Source organism: Gymnoscopelus braueri, assembly GCF_963280865.1.
Source record: "Gymnoscopelus braueri genome assembly, chromosome: 20".
Taxonomy (NCBI): domain Eukaryota; kingdom Metazoa; phylum Chordata; class Actinopteri; order Myctophiformes; family Myctophidae; genus Gymnoscopelus; species Gymnoscopelus braueri.
Window position 1 is genome coordinate 44,706,878 of NC_137622.1, and position 24,817 is coordinate 44,731,694.

Here is a 24,817-nt window from a genome sequence, read left to right on the forward strand (position 1 = left end):
CCAAATAAACACAACCACAATACCTTTTAAAAAAAAAAAAGAAGTAAAAATAAAAACTGAATAAAATAAAGCTCAAAACTATGATAAGTTTGAACCAGGCACGCCGGAAGGGGTTAAATAGTCGGGGGACAGTGATGACGTCGTGGTGGGCGTGGCCACTTGGTGACGTCATGACTCTCACATTCCGTTTTGGTGCAGCTCCAAATAATGGACTATGCTGCACACCTCAGACTTTATTAGACTTTAACTGAAATAAGCACTTTAATGTGTTGTTAGATGACAATTGTGTAGCTCTGGTTAAAGAATTTAATTTAAATGAAGTTTGTGTGTTTCCCAAACTTTTTATGACATGCATTAATAATAATAATAATTATTATTATTATTATAAAATAACTGTCCACAGCTGGACAAACTGCAATAATATTATAGCCTAATAATAAAATACTTATACCATATAGAAGAATTGAGACGCAATTTTGAGGAACTTTACTACTGGAGTATTTCCAATTTTCAATACTTTTACATATACTCTACATATGTATCAGAGACAAATATTATACTTTTACTCCACTACAATTATTTGATAGCTTTAGTTACTAGTAACTTTTTAGATTTTGATTATTATTACAAAACCACTTACACAGTATACTTTGGCAATTTGAAAATAGCCAGATCTACAAGCTCACACGTGAGCTTCATGTAGATCTGCTATTTTCAAAGGATTTGTATACATTTTACACATTTGAAAACTTGTGAAATGGGACCTTCTGCATAATGAGTACTTTTACTTTTGGTACTTTAAATACATTTTGATACTATTGCTTTTCTACTTTTACTCAAGTACATTTTGAATAATACCTTACTTTTACTTGTCGGCACTTAGTCGGCACCTACAATTTAATGGACCTGACAAACATAAAATGTTGTTTCTAACACAGTAGGCGAGATGTCAGCTATATAATATGAAATCTAGCCTAACTGTAGCAGCCTACAATAAGAGACAATGACATTCAATTGCATGTTTTCACCTCGATTAATAAGGAATCCATGATCACATGATGCCACGGTGCACTTTGATTCCACGTTTGTGCGTGCGCTCTCACTTAAAGGAGAATTTTGGACTAAAGTTTTCTTACCTTTTCTATGACGTTATGATATCTTAGGATGAATGGTACAGTAGAAAATTTTCATAACTCCACCCCTGAGCCGCCACAGCTTAAAAGGTGCGCGGATAGGCCTTAGGTTAGATCACATATTTTAATAGCTTTAAAAAAAAAAAAATTGGTGAGATCTGACGTTCATAGTGACAGAACACTATGCAACCAAAAAAAATTAAAAAAAAACAGAAGTCTCGCTAGACGAGATTGAAATCTCGAGATTTCAATCTCGTCTAGCGAGACTTCTGTTTGTTTTTTTTGGGGGGACAGTGTTCCCATAGCACTGACGTTCAGTGCTATGAACGTCAGATCTCACCAAAAAAAATTAGAGAAAAAGCTATTAAAATATGTGATCTAACCTAAGGCCTATCCGCGCACCTTTTAAGCTGTGGCGGCTCAGGGGTGGAGTTATGAAATTTTTCTACTGTACCATTCATCCTAAGATATCATAACGTCATAGAAAAGGTAAGAAAACTTTAGTCCAAAATTCTCCTTTAACTGATGGGGGAACAACTTTGTTGAGTTCCCTCATATATTGCTGCAGTAATCTGATCCCTGGTCTGTTCTATAGCAACACTTGATTCTATAGCAGCCCGAGCCCCCATTATTTCACACCTACAGCCAGTTTACAAAGAACAACGATGTGTTGTGTATTAGCTAGTCTGGCACCTAGTTAGTTGATCGAGTTGAGAGAGCAAACGTAGCCAGTAACAGAATGGTCATTGCGCAAGTATGATGCAGCCAATACACGACGACGATAGCGCTACACAATAGGCAGTGGTGGAAAAAGTACTCAAATTCTTTACTTAAGTAAAAGTACCAATATTGCAATATAAAAATACTCTGTTACAAGTAAAAGTCCAGAATTAAAAATTTACTTGAGTAAAAGTACAAAAGTATTGGCATCAAAATGTACTTAAAGTACCAAAAGTAAAAGTACTAAATATTTGAAAATAGCAGATCTACAAGCTCACAACGCGTCGCGACGCGTTGTGAGCTTGTAGATCGGCTATTTTCAAATAGCCCATGTATAAAATAGGGCTAAAGTGGTTAATGTTTGTTTCATAATATCATAATTTATATCTGAAAAGTAACTAGTAATTGAAGTTTTCAAATAATTGTAGTGGAGTAAAAGTACAATATTTGCCTCTGAGATGTAGTGGAGTAGAAGTAAAAGTATTGGAAATTGGAAATGCTCCAGTAAAGTACAAATACCTCAAAATTGTACTCAAGTACAGTACTTAAGTAAATGTACTTAGTTACTTTCCGCCACTGACAATAGGAACGGTGAGGTGCTAGATCAGCGCCCCAGTCGGGAAAAAAAGCGATAGAAAATGTGTTTTTATTTTTTCATTTTTTTGTAATTTTTTAAAGAAAAAAATAAGTTGATATCTGAAAAGTGGGGGGACATTCGGGTCCGGGGTCTATGGTTTGAACCCCATGGTTTGAACGCAGTAGTTAGCTGGTGGTCATTATATTGTTGAGCATAGAGCGCCATCCTGTGGTGATTTAGCTACAATGTATGTAGCATCTAATTCTCCAATAACATATACTAGTGTGTTCCAAATGTCAATTTTCATTATATTATATGTCATGCATTAATTTTTAAAAAGAAAATAAACAGTCCTTCATTAATTAGTACTTTAGAATAGATTACAGAGTGAAACATGCTCTCACTGCGGGAACCCTGCTGATGACGTAAGGGTTCAGATGTACAATGCCATAGCCCGGAGGGGCGGCAAGCTGCTGCTCTCATAGGCTAGCTAGTTACCGAGGCAACCTGACTACTTCTTCCTCCTTTTTAGGAACCAACCAACCAACCAGCTCGCTGCGTCCCTCCCGGCTATGGGATGCGATGACCCCACCTTTATATGTGAGCAGTGTGTTGTTGTAGAGCTGCTCAGTGTGCTGACACACACAACACACACAACACATACACAACACACACACAACCACTATCATGGAGCTGTTTGTACACGTTGTGTTGATGGTGTGTGTTCTTGGATTCTCCAACTGTAAGTCCTACAGTAAGAAGACTCATCTGAACAATGTGAAGGTAAATATGATGTTACTTTATAACTCTTTATATCACTTTATATATCTACTATGTATCTGTGTAGATGTTGTTCCTTCACAGGCAGACATATTTGAATGTAGAACATGTGTACTTGTTTTAATGAAGGTAGTACTAATGTTTATAATCCATTATTACTATTGTTTGGTTTATAACTGGTCCTAGTAAAGTCTGAAAGGCAGAAATGAGGATTCTACTATATTATCTACTTATCTAACTAGGAGTTAAACTATGTTCTCTGTATTTTGAGGACAGGAATTCCTTTAGTCTAGTTCAGGTAGTGACTAGTGAGTGTAGAACCTTAATGGGTTAGGGTAGGTTATTCTACATTATGGTGGCAGCATAGTAGAATGCATTTTTACCCTTTTTTTAGCCGAATTTAGAATGAGTTGAGGTCAGGTGATCTGTGGTTCTCAGAATGAGGTCCAGGGACCCTCAGGGTTCCTTGTGAGAGGGGACCTTAACAGGTCTGTAACCCCGAGAGTTAACGGTCCTTACGGGTCCATTTGGTTCCCTTTTGTACACTCTCTGAGTGTGTTATTTATTTTACAAAGTTTGAGAACCACTGCTACACACTTTATGTATCTTTATAAACACACACTAATAACTTATAAGTGTATATGAATATTATACAACTATTACACATCTATTATACATCTATTACACATCTATTACACATCTATTATACATCTATTACACATCTATTACACAAATATTATACATCTATTATACATCTATTACACATCTATTATATATTTATTATATATTTATTATACATCTATTATACATCTATTATACATCTATTACACATCTATTACACAAATATTATACATCTATTATACATCTATTACACATCTATTATATATTTATTATACATCTATTATACATCTATTATACAACTATTACACATCTATTACACATCTATTATATATTTATTATATATTTATTATACATCTATTACACATCTATTATACATCTATTACACATCTATTACACATCTATTACACATCTATTATACATCTATTACACATCTATTACACATCTATTACACATCTATTATACATCTATTACACATCTATTACACATCTATTACACATCTATTATACATCTATTACACATCTATTATACATCTATTATACATCTATTACACATCTATTACACATCTATTACACATCTATTACACATCTATTATTATTCAGTATTACAACAGACACCAAGTCATTGTTATAGAGCTTCTTTATCTCAGTCATTGTCAACCTTTTTAATTTCATGGACCCCCACAGTTTGATCATTATGTGTTAGGACACACAGACCCACATTTAATACCATTTGTATCTCTTTGACCCTAATCTAATGTATCTCAGTGCCAAATGGAACCAAATGAACCCTGGTTTCATTTCTACACTCTCAGAGTTACAGAGCATTAGTTTGGGTAGGGGGTCCATTTGGTTCCTAACTGTCTTATCATTTAGCAGTGGACCCCCTGGACCCCCCATGTTGACAGTGGGCTGTCTGTTATGTACAAAGCTGCTTGACCAATATTCATTGATTGATGATTTTAACAGGCAATAAAATGGGTTTTCATTCCTGAGCCAATAATTTGAATCTCCAGTAGGAGACTTGTAGAGTCTCCTACTGGAGACCAGTGGTGGAAAAAGTACTCAAATTCTTTACTTAAGTAAAAGTACCAATACTGCAATATAAAAATACTCTGTTACAAGTAAAAGTCCAGAATTAAAAATTTACTTTAGTAAAAGTACAAAAGTATTGGCATCAAAATGTACTTAAAGTACCAAAAGTAAAAGTAGTAAATATTTGAAAATAGCCGATCTACAAGCTCACAACGCGTCGCGATGCGACGCGTTGTGAGCTTGTAGATCTGCTATTTTCAAATAGCATAGGTTTAAAATAGGTTTAAAGTGGTTAATGTATGTTTCATTATATCATAATTTATATCTGAAAAGTAACTAGTAACTAAAGTTTTCAAGTAAATGTAGCGGAGTAAAAGTACAATATTTGCCTCTGAGATGTAGTGGAGTAGAAGTAAAAGTATTGGAAATTGGAAATACTCAAATAAGTACAAATACCTCAGAATTGTACTTAAGTACAGTACTTAAGTAAATGTACTTAGTTACTTTCCACCACTGCTGGAGACATAAGTCGTCATCAAATTATTGGCTCAAAAAATCTCCATGAATTCAATGCTTCATCATAGGGTGTGTAATTGATAGAAAATAATGTTTTGGGTGAACTACTCCTTTTTAAAACACATCAAATGGATAAACAAAGGGCTAGAGGCTTGTTTCCGTTGTGGTCCATATAAGAATATTGTTTTATGATGTCATAGCTCCTGGGTTTTGATTGGAAGAACTGTGTTGTGATGTCATAGCTCCTGGGTTTTGATTGGAAGAACTGCGGTCAGCCAGACGCTCCAGCAGCCATGAAGACCCTGAACATCTCCCCAGACCCCATCACCATCCCTGGGGACCTGAGTGCTGCCGCCTCGGGGGCAACCTCTGTGGAGCTATCTGGGCCCCTGGCTGTAAGTCTGTCTGTCTGTCTGTCTGTCTGTCTGTCTGTCTGTCTGTCTGTCTGTCTGTCTGTCTGTCTGTCTGTGTGTCTGTAAGAGTCTGTCTGTCTGTCTGGCCCCCTGGCTGTAAGAGTCTGTCTGTCTGTCTGTCTGTCTGTCTGTCTGTCTGTCTGTAAGAGTCTGTCTGTCTGTCTGTCTGTCTGTCTGTCTGTCTGTCTGTCTGTCTGTCTGTCTGTAAGAGTCTGTCTGTCTGTCTGTCTGTCTGTCTGTCTGTCTGTCTGTCTGTCTGTCTGTCTGTCTGTCTGTCTGGCCCCCTGGCTGTAAGAGTCTGTCTGTCTGTCTGTCTGGCCCCCTGGCTGTAAGAGTCTGTCTGTCTGTCTGTCTGTCTGTCTGTCTGTCTGTCTGTCTGTCTGTCTGTCTGTCTGTCATTCCATGCTTGTTAGAGCAGACAGTTTAGTTGTGGAGTACTTTCTTGTAGAAATGATTTGTGATATTGTTATTAAAACTGCTGTGGTTTACAATGATTTTAGAACAGGGGGGTTTAGGCATTCTGCTCCATGTCTTGGCCAACAACACACTCCTATTGCTTTATTTAAGGCCAAGTAAAGCTGTGTTTCTTTCAGAGCAGTGTTGTAATAGTGTTGTTTTGTGAAACGAGCTGAAACTTCAGTTCTGCTTCCATGCTGCTAATCATGTGAGTTTCAGTTCAACAAAGAGCAACTCAGACTCTTACAACACAGGACTGTATAAACACAGACTGTTCTCATCCCTCTAGTCACACCCACTGATAAACCTCACTGTTGGATTATTGATGACCTGCTTTGGGCCTTAGTTTAGAACTTATACCCATCTAGAATCTAAAGGATCGAACCAAAGACAACATAGAACCGCCTTCTTCTAACCTAAGATATAAAGGTGGTTGTAGCTGTTTGTTTTTAAACAGAGTAAGTAAGTCTGTCGGAGAGGCTGAGAGGCTTATTCGGTATTAGCCGAGAACGCAGGAGTCTATCCCTGTTACAGTGAGCTAGACCTCTGGGAGATGGAATGCTGAGGAGGAGCGCCACACCTACCATCAGCTCCCAGTACTTACGACACAGCTTGCCGCACCCAAGCTCATACGCTGAGTCGGTGGTGCCCGGGATCGAACCCATGACCAAATGCAAGAGCTCTACCGACTGAGTGAACAAGCATGTTGTGTCTGCAAAAATTACTCTGACCTATGAACACAAAACATAAACTATACAGTCACTGCTACCCTACTAACCTCCTCATTTATGGCATTATATATTGTGTCATAAACTTGTTAGTTGTTATGTCATGTTATGTTAGTTATCTAGAGCAGTCTATAGCATTTCAGATGCGTGCCACTGCTTATTATCTGCAGGCATGGTTAAAACAGCTCCATAGTGGTTTATTTCTGTAGAAAGATAGAGGAAGTGAAACCCGTCTTGGTTTGTGTGGTGAAAATAGTTAAAGTTTAGTCCCTCCCACTACAGGAAAGGATGCACTGCTTCCTCTATCAGCAGTTAACCACATGAAGCATCCATAGTCTGGGGAAACATTAGCCAGAAAATAGCAGATCTACAAGCTCACAATGTGTCTCGACATGTTGTGAGTGAGCTTGTAGATTTAGCTATTTTTAAGCGGTCCAAAGACCATACAGAGAAAACCTGTAGAGGACTTTAGTAGTTAACAAGCTCATAACACTTTGCATCTCAAGCTTGAAGATCTGTTTTTTCATCATACAATGAAGTATATAAGTGGTTAAACTAGCATGGAACGGTTTGAGAGAAATGACTTCAATGTTGAATTCTTGTGACAACACAGTATGATGCTACAGAGCTGCATCATTTTGTTATGATTACTAGTTGTCATGACAGCGTGTGGACCTGTAGAGTGTTTTCTGCAGCATCCTGACCTGTAGTGGACCTGTAGAGTGTTTTCTACCTGTAGAGTGTTTTCTGCAGCATCCTGACCTCACACAGTCTTAGAAAAGGTTTTCTTTGTCATAACAACTATCAACAGCATGACCTCAGCACTTTAGTGTGAAAAACACCTCCTGACACAGTTAGTTCAGTCTCGCGTAGCCAGACAACTATTCCACAATCTCTGAATGCTATATAGAGTCTGGGACTACAACTCCCAAAATCCAGAGGACACTGGCACTTCCGTTCACGAAAATATATTTTAAAATATCTATATATATATTTCTATTTCTGCTAAGCAGCAAGCTAAAACATAAAAAATAAAAAAATGTAGAAAACATTTTTAAGAATCGCCTCTGGTCTTAATGGGTTAACTTGTAGATCGGATATTTTCGGTACATTTGCACAACACTCTTGTAGGGCATTCATTTACCAAATAAATCATAGAAAGATGAAATATGGAGATACAAGCCAGGTTTCTGTCTGACAGTCTGTGGATAAACTGCATCAGATGAATGAATGACCTCTCCTCCTCTCTCCTCTCTCCTCCTCTCTCCTCCTCCTCTCCTCCTCTCTCCCAGGTGAATGTGACCATGGAGAAGGAGGTGGCAGGTTTCTGGGTGAAGATCCCCTGTGTGGAGGAGATAGGGAGCTGCCATTACCCAGACGCCTGTGCAGTGCTGACCCAGCTGGTTCCTCCTGGACAGGACTGTCCTGAACCTCTGCACACCTACGGCCTGCCCTGTCACTGTCCCTTTAAAGCTGTAAGTACTGTCACTGTCCCTTTAAAGCTGTAAGTACTGTACTGTCCATTTAAAGCTGTAAGTACTGTACTGTCCCTTTAAGGCTGTAAGTACTGTACTGTCCCTTTAAAGCTGTAAGTACTGTACTGTCCCTTTAAAGCTGTAAGTACTGTACTGTCCCTTTAAGGCTGTAAGTACTGTACTGTCCCTTTAAGGCTGTAAGTACTGTACTGTCCCTTTAAGGCTGTAAGTACTGTACTGTCCTTTTAAGGCTGTAAGTACTGTACTGTCCCTTTAAGGCAGTAAGTTCTGTACCTACAACCACCCACCCTGGGCAAGACCTGGGATGTTGGTTGTCTAGGAAGTTGACAACCGGAAATCCTGTCCACTCAGGACTTCCTAGACACTCGCTGCTTTAGGTCGTGACCAGGCTCTTCTTTAGGTCGTGACCAGGCTCTTCTTTAGGTCGTGACCAGGCTCTTCTTTTCAGTGAGGCTGGGACCGAGGTTAACAACCACCCTGTTACTGTCCCTACTCCCTACAACCACCCTGTTACTGTCCCTACTCCCTACAACCACCCTGTTACTGTCCCTACTCCCTACAACCACCCTGTTACTGTCCCTACTCCCTACAACCACCCTGTTACTGTCCCTACTCCCTACAACCACCCTGTTACTGTCACTACTCCCTACAACCACCCTGTTACTGTCCCTACTCCCTACGACCACCCTGTTACTGTCCCTACTCCCTACAACCACCCTGTTACTGTCCCTACTCCCTACAACCACCCTGTTACTGTCCCTACTCCCTACAACCACCCTGTTACTGTCCCTACTCCCTACAACCACCCTGTTACTGTCCCTACTCCCTACAACCACCCTGTTACTGTCCCTACTCCCTACAACCACTATGGAAATCACATGTCTGTTCATCAGCAGTGTTGATTTCGGCTACCAACAAATAAAAACTAAACTAAAATGTTAGTGAGGGATCTAGTGGAGAAGAGATCCAGTAGAACTAAGACTAGTGGAGAAGAGATCCAGTAGAACTAAGACTAGAGGAGAAGAGATCCAGTAGAACTAAGACTAGTGGAGTAGAGATCCAGTAGAACTAAGACTAGCGGAGTAGAGATCCAGTAGAACTAAGACTAGTGGAGTAGAGATCCAGTAGAACTAAGACTAGTGGAGTAGAGATCCAGTAGAACTAAGACTAGTGGAGTAGAGATCCAGTAGAACTAAGACTAGTGGAGTAGAGATCCAGTAGAACTAAGACTAGTGGAGAAGAGATCCAGTAGAACTAAGACTAGTGGAGAAGAGATCCAGTAGAACTAAGACTAGTGGAGAAGAGATCCAGTAGAACTAAGACTAGTGGAGTAGAGATCCAGTAGAACTAAGACTAGTGGAGAATAGATCCAGTAGAACTAAGACTAGTGGAGAATAGATCCAGTAGAACTAAGACTAGTGGAGAAGAGATCCAGTAGAACTAAGTCTAGTGGAGAAGAGATCCAGTAGAAACTAAGACTAGTGGAGAAGAGATCCAGTAGAAATAAGACTAGAGGAGAAGAGATCCAGTAGAACTAAGACTAGTGGAGAAGAGATCCAGTAGAACTAAGACTAGAGGAGAAGAGATCCAGTAGAACTAAGACTAGTGGAGCAGAGATCCAGTAGAACTAAGACTAGTGGAGAACAGATCCAGTAGAACTAAGACTAGTGGAGAAGAGATCCAGTAGAACTAAGACTAGTGGAGAAGAGATCCAGTAGAACTAAGACTAGTGGAGCAGAGATCCAGTAGAACTAAGACTAGTGGAGAACAGATCCAGTAGAACTAAGACTAGTGGAGCAGAGATCCAGTAGAACTAAGACTAGTGGAGAACAGATCCAGTAGAACTAAGACTAGTGGAGAAGAGATCCAGTAGAACTAAGACTAGTGGAGAACAGATCCAGTAGAACTAAGACTAGTGGAGAAGAGATCCAGTAGAACTAAGACTAGCGGAGAAGAGATCCAGTAGAACTAAGACTAGCGGAGAAGAGATCCAGTAGAACTAAGACTAGAGGAGAAGAGATCCAGTAGAACTAAGACTAGCGGAGAAGAGATCCAGTAGAACTAAGACTAGAGGAGAAGAGATCCAGTAGAACTAAGACTAGCGGAGAAGTGATCCAGTAGAACTAAGACAAGTGGAAAAGAGATCCAGTAGAACTAAGACTAGCGGAGAAGAGATCCAGTAGAACTAAGACAAGTGGAAAAGAGATCCAGTAGAACTAAGACTAGCGGAGTAGAGATCCAGTAGAACTAAGACTAGTGGAGAAGAGATCCAGTAGAACTAAGACTAGAGGAGAAGAGATCCAGTAGAACTAAGACTAGTGGAGAAGAGATCCAGTAGAACTAAGACTAGTGGAGCAGAGATCCAGTAGAACTAAGACTAGTGGAGAACAGATCCAGTAGAACTAAGACTAGTGGAGAAGAGATCCAGTAGAACTAAGACTAGTGGAGAAGAGATCCAGTAGAACTAAGACTAGAGGAGAAGAGATCCAGTAGAACTAAGACTAGCGGAGAAGAGATCCAGTAGAACTAAGACTAGAGGAGAAGAGATCCAGTAGAACTAAGACTAGCGGAGAAGAGATCCAGTAGAACTAAGACAAGTGGAAAAGAGATCCAGTAGAACTAAGACTAGCGGAGAAGAGATCCAGTAGAACTAAGACTAGTGGAGAAGAGATCCAGTAGAACTAAGACTAGAGGAGAAGAGATCCAGTAGAACTAAGACTAGTGGAAAAGAGATCCAGTAGAACTAAGACTAGTGGAGTAGAGATCCAGTAGAACTAACACTAGTGGAGAAGAGATCCAGTAGAACTAAGACTAGAGGAGAAGAGATCCAGTAGAACTAAGACTAGTGGAGTAGAGATCCAGTAGAACTAAGACTAGAGGAGAAGAGATCCAGTAGAACTAAGACAAGTGGAAAAGAGATCCAGTAGAACTAAGACTAGTGGAGTAGAGATCCAGTAGAACTAAGACTAGTGGAGAAGAGATCCAGTAGAACTAAGACTAGAGGAGAAGAGATCCAGTAGAACTAAGACTAGTGGAGAAGAGATCCAGTAGAACTAAGACTAGTGGAGCAGAGATCCAGTAGAACTAAGACTAGTGGAGAACAGATCCAGTAGAACTAAGACTAGTGGAGAAGAGATCCAGTAGAACTAAGACTAGTGGAGAAGAGATCCAGTAGAACTAAGACTAGTGGAGAAGAGATCCAGTAGAACTAAGACTAGAGGAGAAGAGATCCAGTAGAACTAAGACTAGTGGAGAAGAGATCCAGTAGAACTAAGACTAGTGGAGCAGAGATCCAGTAGAACTAAGACTAGTGGAGAACAGATCCAGTAGAACTAAGACTAGTGGAGAACAGATCCAGTAGAACTAAGACTAGTGGAGAACAGATCCAGTAGAACTAAGACTAGAGGAGAAGAGATCCAGTAGAACTAAGACTAGCGGAGAAGAGATCCAGTAGAACTAAGACTAGAGGAGAAGAGATCCAGTAGAACTAAGACTAGCGGAGAAGAGATCCAGTAGAACTAAGACTAGAGGAGAAGAGATCCAGTAGAACTAAGACTAGCGGAGAAGAGATCCAGTAGAACTAAGACTAGTGGAGAAGAGATCCAGTAGAACTAAGACTAGAGGAGAAGAGATCCAGTAGAACTAAGACTAGTGGAGAAGAGATCCAGTAGAACTAAGACTAGTGGAGAAGAGATCCAGTAGAACTAAGACTAGTGGAGAAGAGATCCAGTAGAACTAAGACTAGTGGAGAAGAGATCCAGTAGAACTAAGACTAGTGGAGAAGAGATCCAGTAGAACTAAGACTAGTGGAGTAGAGATCCAGTAGAACTAAGACTAGTGGAGTAGAGATCCAGTAGAACTAAGACTAGTGGAGTAGAGATCCAGTAGAACTAAGACTAGTGGAGTAGAGATCCAGTAGAACTAAGACTAGTGGAGTAGAGATCCAGTAGAACTAAGACTAGTGGAGTAGAGATCCAGTAGAACTAAGACTAGTGGAGTAGAGATCCAGTAGAACTAAGACTAGTGGAGAAGAGATCCAGTAGAACTAAGACTAGTGGAGCAGAGATCCAGTAGAACTAAGACTAGTGGAGCAGAGATCCAGTAGAACTAAGACTAGTGGAGCAGAGATCCAGTAGAACTAAGACTAGTGGAGTAGAGATCCAGTAGAACTAAGAGTAGAGATCCAGTAGAACTAAGACTAGTGGAGAAGAGATCCAGTAGAACTAAGACTAGTGCAGAAGAGATCCAGTAGAACTAAGACTAGCGGAGAAGAGATCCAGTAGAACTAAGACTAGTGGAGCAGAGATCCAGTAGAACTAAGACTAGCGGAGCAGAGATCCAGTAGAACTAAGACTAGTGCAGAAGAGATCCAGTAGAACTAAGACTAGCGGAGAAGAGATCCAGTAGAACTAAGACTAGTGGAGTAGAGATCCAGTAGAACTAAGACTAGTGGAGAAGAGATCCAGTAGAACTAAGACTAGTGCAGAAGAGATCCAGTAGAACTAAGACTAGCGGAGAAGAGATCCAGTAGAACTAAGACTAGTGGAGAAGAGATCCCACCAAGCTACCAGTGTGTGGCCACCTCCTTGTCTCTTGAAGACTACTATTTATTTATTCTGGTTGTGTGTAGGTGTCACACTCTGAAAATAGCAGATCTACAAGCTCAGCTTATTAGATCGGCTAATTTCAGCAAATCAGAATCAGAATCAGTTTTATTGTCACATCACAGGTTTACAAGGTAAAAAAGTGGGTGAAATTCGTTTTTGTACATCGTTCCCATCGCAACGTTAATTTCCATAGAAAGAAGAGGGGGAGGGGGGGGGGGGGGAGAAGAAGAGGGGTGGGGGGCAAGTGGGAAGGAGATCAAAACAAGAGAGCAACAGAAGGCCAGACAAGTTATCTACATATTTACAAAGTACCTGAGATAATAAAAAACTAAGGTGCCTGAGCATAGCAGCAATGTATGTATACTGTGCATGTTATACTTATACTGTGCATGATATACATATGGACGTTAAGGTGCTTAGAGAAAAAGAGCACAATAAAAAAGACCATACATGGGATTAAGGTGCAAAAGGTCAGTGCGTGTCCACCTAGGGTGGACTGACCCTAGTATAATCCGCAAGTAGCTCCATGATAGCCTGGTAAACCCTCCCTCCGGAAATCTCAATTCCATTTCATTTCAGGAGTGATGGAATTGAGATTTCCGGAGGGAGGGTTTACCAGGCTAGCTCCATGAGGGAGTGCAACAAAAAGTCATTTGTACCTGGTGTAGTCCACAGGTGTGTCCGAGGGGGAGCTAATCAGGCATTACGATGCCATCAAGGCACCGCCAAAATAAAATGTGTCGACTAAATCTAACTGTAGATTTAGTCAATTAAAACTAGAATAAAAGTAAAACATTTCAGATGACTAAAATATGAATGGAATTTTATTCAAAAGACTGACTAACTACATCAAACCTTTATGTCAAAATTAACACTACATCTCTCTCTCTCTCTCTCTCTCTCTCCCTCTCTCTCTCTCTCGTCCTGCAGGGCACCTACTCTCTCCCCCAATCAGATTTCTACCTGCCGTACATGGACCTCCCCTATTGGCTGACCAATGGAAACTACAGAGTGCAAGGCACCCTGGGTAGTCAGGGCAAGGAGCTGGGCTGTCTCAAAGTGGCGTTCTCCCTCCACTCCTACGGCAAGAAATATGCTTTGGTTTAGAAACATAATTCCTTCAAATGTTGCATTGTTTTGATCAACTTTTTCCCTTTTTTTTTTCTTTGTTATTTCACAACAACATTGCAGTGATCACTTTATGGCGGTTGCAGTTTAGTTTATTGGTACAAATGACTGAAGTGGAAGAGCGATAATATAGCGATTTCTGCATCCAGCTTTCAATAGAATAATATAATAATAATGATACTGATGAATACAAACTGAACAAAGGCGCATGTTTAGGATGGTTGTAGGAAGACTGTGCTACAATATTCTGGAACAGTTAATGTGTTGATCAAAGGGACCACACACACACACACACACACACACACACACACACTTTTATTTAGCATGGGGATTGGGGACAAGAGCACTTGTCTTTTACAGCAACAGCTGGCTTCACATTTAGTCTTTTAGCAGTTACACACATGTACCAGATGTGAGAGCTGCCCAGTAACACCACACACTTCTATCAGTAACACCAGTTTAGGCAGCGCTCCACTCAAAGGATTTGGCATTGAATGCCTTGAGAGAAAACAAGGTGAAATAAGCTCCAGTGTTTTATTGAGTGCCAACGTTTTGATCATGAGTTCTTCGTCAGGAATCTGAAATGCCTTGCTCATGGGTATTGAATGTGTTACTGGGAGAGGAGAGAGGGATTCTCACTCTGTTTCCCACTTTAGACTTTCCCGGTAGGGATTCAAACCTGCAACCTCCTTTCTAACCATCAGGCTCAGGCTCTGTATAACTGAACATCTATATAGACCAGTGGTTCTCAAAGTGTTCATGTTTGTGCCACAAAACATTGTTTTACAATGATTGTATTTAATTGTCAAACCTTGTTTTTAAAGAAGAGCTGATGGGAGGTTGTGCTTTGACTGTCAAAGTAGTCAAACCTTTATGGGGAAAAGGGTTTAAAATATGACCAATATCTGTGTTTCTGTATCCGTTTCTATGTCATTCAGGGTTGTGGTGTTATCAGTTCAGGCTCTTAACAATGATGTACATATTGTGATGATTTCCTTTTTAATCATGATTTATTTTTTCTTAATACTGTAAGTGCCTGAAGAAGGTTGAATGCTTCACTGCTGCTGTGTTGAATGGAGGAGGGATTAGTTCTTAGATTTTTTTTATGAATGTGTTCATTAAAAAACATGAATGAGGCCAAAGGCTTTTTAAACTATGATTTCAATCACCAGAACATGAGGGAAATGCAGTGGGATGATGGTTTAAAGTGCTGAGTGACTGTTTTGTTTTATTTACATTAGGATATGCTAATAAGTCATTAAGACACAATCATGCTACTGAATCTTTTTATTTTACATGGTGTACACTGTACAGTTTTTAATAAAGATTATAACTTGTATGTCTCTAGTTTATTCTTGTGCGTCTGAAGAGGGGGTGTTCATCAATCTGGCTAATAAAGTATTCAATCAATGTTCATTAAAAAACTGAAAGGATTAGTAGCTTAGTTTTTTTTTATTATTAAATTGTGAGTAATGTTAGTATAAAAACAAACCAGAGGAGGGCAGCATTTCCCATCATAATTGACAAACGTTTGATAGTGGCGTCACAGTTGACTTGATTGAAGTTGAAAGAATAAAAGAAAAACAATTTCAAATGCCGCACAAGTTCAACTAAAACATTCAGTATTGACCTTTCTCAGTGAACCATAGTTGCTTTACTGTAAAAACGATTGCAAAGTATTCACTGTTCTGAACACCAATATGAGCTGCTGTTTTATATAAACTGCTCCGTCAGTTACTGGTAGAATAAAATGAAGCTACATTTACATTTTAATTTTGATAGTATATTGTTTAGACTGATGATAATTTATATATATTTATTCTATTTTTATTTCTATTGTTATTGTCTGTGAGCTCCTGTCATTCCAGTCAGCAGACATACAGACATACAGTAGAACTTTCCACAATGCATTAAAACAACAAACTGTTTATTTGATACTGTACACACAAGATCATTTGTTTTTACAAAAACAAAAACAAAGTAAAAAATATATACAACCACTATGAAGCAGCCTCAAAGCTACATGTCACTGATACAAAAATATGCACAATATGCAATAAATGTACAAATCCAGACGTCCGTGTTCTGTGTCCGTTTAGTAAACTTTAGACCTGAACAGAGTAAGAAGAGAAAAACACAAAACAATAAACAAATTATAATGATCAATTTCATATATTGGAGATCAGGAAATACAACTAGAATATGAACTGGAGACTGGTTCGTTGTTAATATGAAAACCTATGATGTTAATAGGATATGGAATATGTACTGAAAACTGTTGTCAGTACGACTAGGCAATAAACTAGGCAATACACCAAATCTCTTCACCAAAAATAGCTGATCTACAAGCTCACAATGCGTCACGTTATACTGCCCTGCCAAGGTAAAGAGCAGTAACTACGTTTTTGGACACACCGACTTATTTGTGTATCCCAAAGGTCAAATTAGCCTTTGTGATTTTGGGGGATAAACAATTACCTCAAGAACAGATGTAAAATTAGTGTAATATCACTTATATGCCGATATCTCATTTGGCTGACCAGTTGAATCACTTTTAAACCCATTTTTCAGTGATTTTTCTTTTCGTAGTTACTGCACTTTACCTTGACAGGGCAGTATAGATCAGCTGTTTTTGGTGAATGTTCCGTCCAAAATAGGGATGCTGGGGTTCAAGTGATTAAACATCAAGTATAAAGTTATTCTGTCCTATAACGGAAAGATTCACATATTTACCAAACGTAACATGACATAAATGTAAGGTGATATAAAGTAACAATATCATTCAGCAGTGTCATGGATGAAAAAGTTATTTACAGGGGTTACCTGAGACAAAACAGTTTGAGAAACACTGTTTCTATATTTACCTGGAGAATGACTAATATGTCATGTTTCTATATGTATTCATGTACCTGGAGATACAGACCAGACCCAGTAACAGCTCCAGACAGTAGAAATGTTATTAATATCATATTCATGTACCTGGAGATACAGACCAGACCCAGTAACAGCTCCAGACAGTAGAAATGTTATTAATATCATATTCATGTACCTGGAGAAGGTGACGATGCAGACCAGCCCCAGCAGAAGCTCCAGACAGTAGAAACACAGCAGCAAGGCACAGAGGATGACCTCTAACCTCAGGACGAAGGTCTGCAGCAGCATGTAGTACCCAGCCAGAGCTGCAGAGGGCAGCAGGACCAACACCGACACAGCGCTGGCCAGGGAGCGCTCACACAGGTTTCCTTTAGAAGCTGCAGAAGAAGAAAAGCCTTAAAGGAGTAGTTCACCCCCAAAATACCTTTTTTTCTATGGATTACTCACCCCATGGAGCCTTGAATTCATGGATATTTTTTTTTTTTTGTCGCATTCCTTCCTTTATTATTTGATTATAATAAATGTAGCCCCATTGATTCCGGTAGGAGACACAAATGCATTTGTGTCTCCTACCGGAATCAATGGGGACAAATTTATTATAATCAAATTATTGGCTTAGGAATGCCACAAAAACAAAAATAAATCCATGAATTCAAGGCTTCATGGGGTGTGCAATTGATAGAAAATAAGTCATTTTTTGGGTGAACTCCTCCTTTAAGCTGAATTCCGATACCCAAAACTTTCACACTAGTTCACTCTCCTCGCGTCCTCCACTCGCGCCTAAGCCCCGCCCCTGCGAGGAGGAGAGGATTAAATGCGAGGACGGAGTGGTCGACCGGTTGGCCTCACAGGATCGGAATGCACTCTAGCGTCATTTCAAAGCGACGGCAAATTCTGTGTTTTCGGCATGGTTCCCGGTTTCAAGCTGTGTGTGTGTGGCCACATGTGGAGGAGGACCATGTATAGGTCACGGGAGAATGAAAAATACGTGTACACGTGATGCGGAAGTCTTCTGCAAGGAGATGTGAAGAGTGGTCGAGCGTACACTTCATGTACACTCGCTCCATGCGGACTCGGAGAGCTCGCTCGGCTCCTCCACTCGGCTCCTCCAAAAAGCAAATGACCAATTAGGACCACACTATTTCCGGGTCAAGCTGGAGTGACCGAGTGGGAGTGTGCGAGTGGCCGAGATCTGGGGCATTGGAATTCAGCTCTAGTGTTGAGACTAGAGACCATATTTAGAACCAACAGGCTCTATGCACAGCAGACATATTTTAGAAAGAAATTGGGCCTCTTCCTTACTTCCTTCACAGGTCTTACCAATGATACTAATGAAGGCTCTGTTCCATTTAGTGTAGCACAGTGCTTCTCAAACCTTTTAATTTCAAGGACCCCCATAACTTTGAGAGTGTACAAATGGAACCAATTTGGTTCCATTTGTACACTCTCAGAGTTACACACCCGTATGGGGTCCATTTAGAACCCCCTCAAGGACCCATGAGGGTCCCTGGACCACACTTTGAGACCCACTGGTGTAGCAGAGTGTTTCCAGTGAGTCAACACCCTGACTCTGTTTGACCAGAATGGAACAGAGCCTTCATTAGTATCATTGGTAACAACCTGTGAGGGAAGTAAGAAAGAGGCCCAGTTTCTTTACAAATTGCCTAACTGACTTGTAACTGAATAATCGAGAAACAATGTTACATTTTATCACCAAATCAACACAAAAATATCAAAAGATTTTTGGGCGGTGAAACCGCCCCTATATGTGAGGTTTGGACATCGACATTCGCTGCACTGTGATTGGCCACCATTGTACCCCCCCACCTATTGTACCCCCCCAACCCTGCGCTGTGATTGGCCACCATTGTACCCCCCTAACCCTGCACCGTGATTGGCCACCATTGTACACTATGGTGGCCAATTCAGGACTATTCAGGACTGTGATTGGCTAGTGAACACATGACACATGTGCATAGCCCTATAAATAGGACTATGCACATAGGACTATGCACTAAAAAACACATTTATGGTTTTTTTTAAGTTAGGGGTGTACAATATTACTTTTCTTTAAGTGAACTTCCATCACTGTGATGACCACTGTGACCACACCGCCCACTTCACACTGGGTGTGATTTTTTATTTAATATTCAACTACATCAATTAGCCTGATTAACCACTTAACGCTGTATTATACAGTACTTTGTTGTATAATGGTGGCACAATTATTTTTGAAAATAGCTACAAGCTCACAACACATTGCACTGTGAGGTGTTGTCAGCTTGTAGATCTGCTATTTTATTTATTTATTAAAAGGCATAGTATGTAACTTTTCCGTGTGTTTACATAACAAAACAATAAATAACATGTTTTTGACAGAGACCAAAAACATCCCGTCTACAAAACAAACAGTGTAAACACCAGAATACAGAGAGGACCATGTGTTTCTATAGGTAAACACCACCTAGTGGCTGATACCTGCTGGTGCAGAGGGAAATGATAGGTAAAAAGAAATATATTCATTATTTTGTGATGTTTTTACTGGTGTAATGCTACAGTATGTTACAGTACTGTTTCCATCAGGACATAAACAAGGGAATGGGCGCGCGCGCGCGCGCACACACACACACACACACACACACACACACACACACACACACACACACACACACACACACACACACACACACACACACACACACACACGTACGTTTATATCTATGAACACATCTACGAACTGATAGGCTCAAGTGAGGTCACAACAGTCAACTCAACAGTAGGCTGGCTTTGCATAAAGTAAAAATAGATATAAACAGTCACAGTGTGCAGCCAACCCAGAATCCAAATAGCAATAAACAAACAAAAACATTTAAAGTATTCCAAGACTAATACATGTATTATTAAATATAACAGGTACTCATAATAGGTGACACAGTGACATGCTAAAGTATAGGACATGAAGTGTTTTTTTGTTTTTCAACAGGGTCTAAATAATAAGGGGATCGCCACTAGAATCCCTCATAAGTGTCTCATAATAGTCTCATAATAGTCTCATAATAGTCTCTTGGAAAAAAGCAAAACAAAGTCAGTTCTCTTACATGTGTCCTGAAGGTGTATGGAACACTAATAGACAAACATTTGTGTAACGAATGTTTGGCTTTTTTACTTTGTTTTACGTCCTATATAAATGTGTGTGTGTGTGTTCCCATTCCCTTGTATGTCCTGGTGGAGGTCTGAACAGGCCGAAACGTTGACAAACACAATAAATACAGGATACAAATACATCATTTCAGTGCAGACTCTATTCCTTCCTTTATGATACTTTTGTTTGTCTTGCACCTGGGCCATGGATGTGCGTGCGCTACCTCTATCATACTTATGTTTCCACTCACCATAGAAGAGCCTGAACGTCTCCAGAGCGGCATAGAGAACCAACAGAACCACATCTAGAACCAGGTTATCTGACGGGTACGGAAGCACAACCCCTGTATACACGTGTGCGCGCACACACACACACACACACACACACACACACACACACACACACACACACACACACACACAATGAGACATAATGCCATTAGAAGAGGAATGTAAGCTTAAAGTGAAGTGTTGTTCCTTTCGTTACGTACTGTACCTTTATAGATGAACATGAGCCCTTCAGCCAGGAAGTAAACATAAGAATACCAAGAGTTGACAAACAGAAGGATCTGCAGAGGACTGGAGGACAGCTGATATACACACAGTGTTAAGGACATACACATTCATGTGTTTTACAAACTATTCCTCCTGGATCCACAGTAAAGCTCTCAGGTTCTCTCCTCCATAGACTCTTTCAAGGAACCTGTGGTCCACAGACCTTCTCTCTAGCCCAGGGGTGATGCAACTCTGATGATGTAGAGAGACACTATATTTCCACACTCACTCCAGAGGGCCACATTGAATACTGTCTCTCCGTATTTTAACTTTTTTCGCCATTCTATGTCACACAAAAGTAGCAAAAATAGCCGATCTACAAGCTCAAAACGCGTCGCAGCGCGACGCGTTTTGAGCTCGTAGATCGGCTATTTTTTCTATTTTTGAATTGGAATACAGATTTTTTTTTCTATTTTAGAATTGGAATCCTGAAAGAAACATTTTTATTTAAATTTCAAATGCATTTAGTTATACTTATGTTAACTTTATGAACTTAAAATACAAATACATTGGACCAAAAAAAGACAATAGAATTGTCTAAGCTACTAATATAGTCTGAAGTAATTAAATCAATCATGTTTGGAATTGTAAGATATAATATCACTATTCTGATATTAACCTGCGGGCCGCATTAAGTGAAGGTGGGGGCCACATGTTCATTAAGTGAAGGTGGGGGCCACATGTTCATTAAGTGAAGGTGGGGGCCACATGTTCATTAAGTGAAGGTGGGGGCCTCATGTGGCCCCCGGGCCGCCAGTTGCCCATGTATGCTCTAGCTCTAGAGCTGTCACCATCACACATTTAAGTTGACCATTAATTGTCACTCAAATAATTGTGATTGATGATTTAATTGTGTGTTTGGCCGTTGAACACTGGAGCATATGAATAACAAAACAATCTGTTTGCCTTTTAGGCTTCGTAATCAAAAATAGCACAGGGTAGATAAGACAAATAACTTAAATAAATATACAAAGACATTATTGACAATATTTCATAATTTTATAAATGTAAAAAAAAAACGTTTTCAAATTTTAAATATTTGATTTTTTTGGGGGACAGAGCCTTCAGTGTGGCACCCCCACCCCCCACCCTGTGGAACTCTTTTTTGATGTAAAGCTTTGTTGCGGTTCATGAAAGGCGCTGTATAAATTCAAGCTATTATTATTATTATTATTATTATTATTATTATTATTAGTAGTAGTAGTAGTAGTAGATAAACACACTCACACGGGGGGTGCTCAAAAAAAGATTTTGTTTAGCAAAATCCTGAAAATAGCTGATCTACAAGCTCACAATGCATCAAAACAGGGTGCTGTGTGTGTGTGTGTGTGTGTGTGTGTAGATACCGTAGACTTTTTGCAAAACACTGTTGTGCAAACTAAGTGGTTAAGACAATAAGTGATGATAGCAGCCCTGTGAGAAGTATCAGAAAAATACATTATCAACCATATACTGACACAGAGAAACAGACATGTAGTCTATTATCAGACAGACAGACAGACAGACAGACAGACAGACAGACAGACAGACAGACAGGCAGGCAGACAGACAGGCAGGCAGGCAGGCAGGCAGGCAGGCAGGCAGGCAGACAGGCAGGCAGGCAGGCAGGCAGGCAGGCAGGCAGGCAGACAGGCAGGCAGGCAGGCAGGCAGGCAGGCAGGCAGGCAGGCAGGCAGGCAGACAGGCAGGCAGGCAGGCAGGCAGGCAGGCAGGCAGGCAGGCAGGCAGGCAGGCAGGCAGACAGACAGACAGACAGACAGACAGGCAGGCAGGCAGGCAGGCAGGCAGGCAGGCAGGCAGGCAGGCAGGCAGGCAGGCAGGCAGGCAGACAGGCAGGCAGGCAGGCAGGCAGGCAGGCAGACAGACAGACAGACAGACAGACAGACAGACAGACAGTGAGACATAAACAGAGCAGTAGTTGTGGTTCCATTTAAAAGGATACGATTAGTTGTCTGCCTGCAAAGGACCAACACACAGTGTTGAGATTCATTCATCAACATTATGGACGTTTATCACTGCTATATATATATATACACACCGTATATATATATATATATAGTTTATCAGTGATGCTATATAGCAGTGGTTTTCAACCTTTTTCATGCCAAGGACCCCTAAATTGATATACATTTGGCCGCAGACCTTTTTCAAAAATAGCAGATCTACAAGCTCATGAGCTTGTATATCTGCTATTTTTGAATAGCCAAAGCTAAGTGGTTAAAGTGATTGTGACGCTATGTTAACTCATTTTGTTGGGGACCCCCTGGTACCCCCCGCCAAGGACCACTGGTGGTCCCCGGACCACTGGTTGAAAACCACTCATTGGCAGACGATGACACATGTCTGTTGTCTTTCAGTGTACATGTTTACGTTTTATTTCAATTCAATTAACAATGTAGTCATTTATCAGACACTCTTAATCCAGAGTGATTAAGAGTGATTTACAGTAAAGAAGGAAAACACAAGGTAATACATCAAATACATAGAAATAGTATTTTATAATCTAGGACTATAAGTAAACCAAGAACCTATCATCAGTCTACAGTAGAATATCAGAAAAAATATATCTATAATCTGTACATTGAAACTATACACACTATAGGATACCAGGTCAACAATGACCTGGTATCTGTCTATATAACATGCTATCTAAATGACATGTTAGCCTTTGCATAAAACTGCCTGGTCGTCTCGTCAAGGCTACGGCAAGTGTTACGGGCAATTCAGGTAAGCTCTACTGTACCAGTGCATTTCAATCATTTAGCTCACAAAGTAATTGTACAATACATTGAATCTATTTACAATAGACGTATATAGACATAGCTATATATCCATAGAATGGCTGTGATACATGTCATGTATGCCATATAGACCAGTGATTCTCAAAGTGTGGTCCAGGAACTCTCAGAGTTGCTTGAGTTCTAAATGGACCCTTACAAGTCTGTAACTCTGACAAGAAGAAGGCCATTTGGTTCCATTTGTATACTGTCACAGAGTTACTAACAGTTGAAACAGTTGCCTCATCAAGGGAAGCACATACAGTATGTGTGATTAATAATGACCCCACACCGATATATTATAACTCTATGCCCCACACCAACCCAACACACCTGTCCATACTGCCCCATACAGCAGTGGTTCTCAAACTTGTTCATGTCAAGGACCCCCCAAACTGACACTTATTAGCCTGCGGACCCCCATTTGAATAGATATGCCAGGGACCCCCATAAGAGAAGATTGTTGGGGCTCTAGCAGTGATTCTCAACAATTTTAATTTCAAGGACCCCCAGTTTGACATGCATTAGGCTACGGACCCCCATTTAATGGCGTTTCTATCTCTGGGACCGCAATTTATATTGTAAAATCAATGTTGATTTAACTCTGAGAGTGTACAAATGGAACCGACCTGTTAGGGTCCATTTGGTTCAATTTGCACACTCTCAGAGTCACAGACCTGTAAGGGTCCATTTGGTTCCATGTGTACACTCTCAGAGTTACAGACCTGTAAGGGTCCATTTGGTTCCATTTGTACACTCTCAGAGTTACAGACCTGTAAGGGTCCATTTGGTTCCTAACTATGATCATTTAGCTGGGGACCCCCCTCCCTCATGCTTTCTGTACAGATACTTTTACTGCTCCTAGTATTGATGATTTCTTGTATGTTATTATATATGTCTTGATGAATTGAATACATAGGACCACAATGGAAACAAGCCCTTTTCTTTTTGCAAACTGTTAATAAAGTATTCAATCAAGCAATCAATAATGTTCAGTCCAGCAGTCACAGAATGTTGTGATAGAGATCTATGGCTGTGTTTATGGAATACATGCAGTGGTGTAAAGTAACTAAGTACATTTACTCAAGTACTGTACTTAAGTAAATTTTTGAGGTACTTTTACTTTACTGGAGTATTTCCAATTGTCTATACTTTTACTTCTACTCCACTACATCTCAGAGGCAAATATTGTACTTTTACTCCACTACAATTATTTGAAAACTTTAGAAACTAGTTACTTTGAAGATATAAATTATTACATTAT

At 40.1% G+C, this 24,817-nt stretch overlaps 2 protein-coding genes across 3 annotated transcripts; one reads left to right on the forward strand and one right to left on the reverse strand.

The window, feature by feature from the left end:
• Positions 1-3,059: 3,059 nt before the first annotated feature.
• On the forward strand, positions 3,060-15,545 carry LOC308076511 (ganglioside GM2 activator-like). 2 transcript variants are annotated; one of them, XR_013932286.1, is made up of 5 exons: positions 3,060-3,213; positions 5,621-5,773; positions 8,268-8,450; positions 14,009-14,672; positions 14,721-15,545. XR_013932286.1 is itself a non-coding variant. In XM_080416841.1 (4 exons), exons 1-4 carry the CDS (start codon positions 3,118-3,120, stop codon positions 14,183-14,185), a joined length of 609 nt encoding a protein of 202 aa, XP_080272967.1. In that variant the 5' UTR covers positions 3,060-3,117; the 3' UTR covers positions 14,186-15,545. The 2 variants fall into 2 exon arrangements, 1 of the variants encoding a protein (XP_080272967.1); XM_080416841.1 differs by having other exon boundaries at positions 14,009-15,545.
• A 546-nt stretch (positions 15,546-16,091) lies between these two features.
• Positions 16,092-20,999, reverse strand: tmem216 (transmembrane protein 216). The gene is made up of 4 exons (XM_080416845.1): positions 20,718-20,999; positions 20,473-20,565; positions 17,256-17,457; positions 16,092-16,317 (listed from the first exon to the last, which is right to left on the reverse strand). Exons 1-4 carry the CDS (start codon positions 20,842-20,844, stop codon positions 16,302-16,304), a joined length of 438 nt encoding a protein of 145 aa, XP_080272971.1. The 5' UTR covers positions 20,845-20,999; the 3' UTR covers positions 16,092-16,301.
• Between the last annotated feature and the right edge of the window lie 3,818 nt (positions 21,000-24,817).

Bases quoted from the DNA above. Each gene is read 5' to 3' on its own strand.
- LOC308076511 (XM_080416841.1), top strand. From the start codon at position 3,118: ATGGAGCTGTTTGTACACGTTGTGTTGATGGTGTGTGTTCTTGGATTC. The intron at 3,214-5,620 runs GTAAATATGATG...GTGATGTCATAG, and splicing joins CTCATCTGAACAATGTGAAG to CTCCTGGGTTTTGATTGGAA. The intron at 5,774-8,267 runs GTAAGTCTGTCT...CCTCTCTCCCAG, and splicing joins AGCTATCTGGGCCCCTGGCT to GTGAATGTGACCATGGAGAA.
- tmem216 (XM_080416845.1), bottom strand. From the start codon at position 20,844: ATGTGTATGTCCTTAACACTGTGTGTATATCAGCTGTCCTCCAGTCCT. The intron at 20,566-20,717 runs GTACAGTACGTA...ACGTGTATACAG, and splicing joins GCTCATGTTCATCTATAAAG to GGGTTGTGCTTCCGTACCCG. The intron at 17,458-20,472 runs GTGAGTGGAAAC...CTTCTTCTGCAG, and splicing joins GACGTTCAGGCTCTTCTATG to CTTCTAAAGGAAACCTGTGT.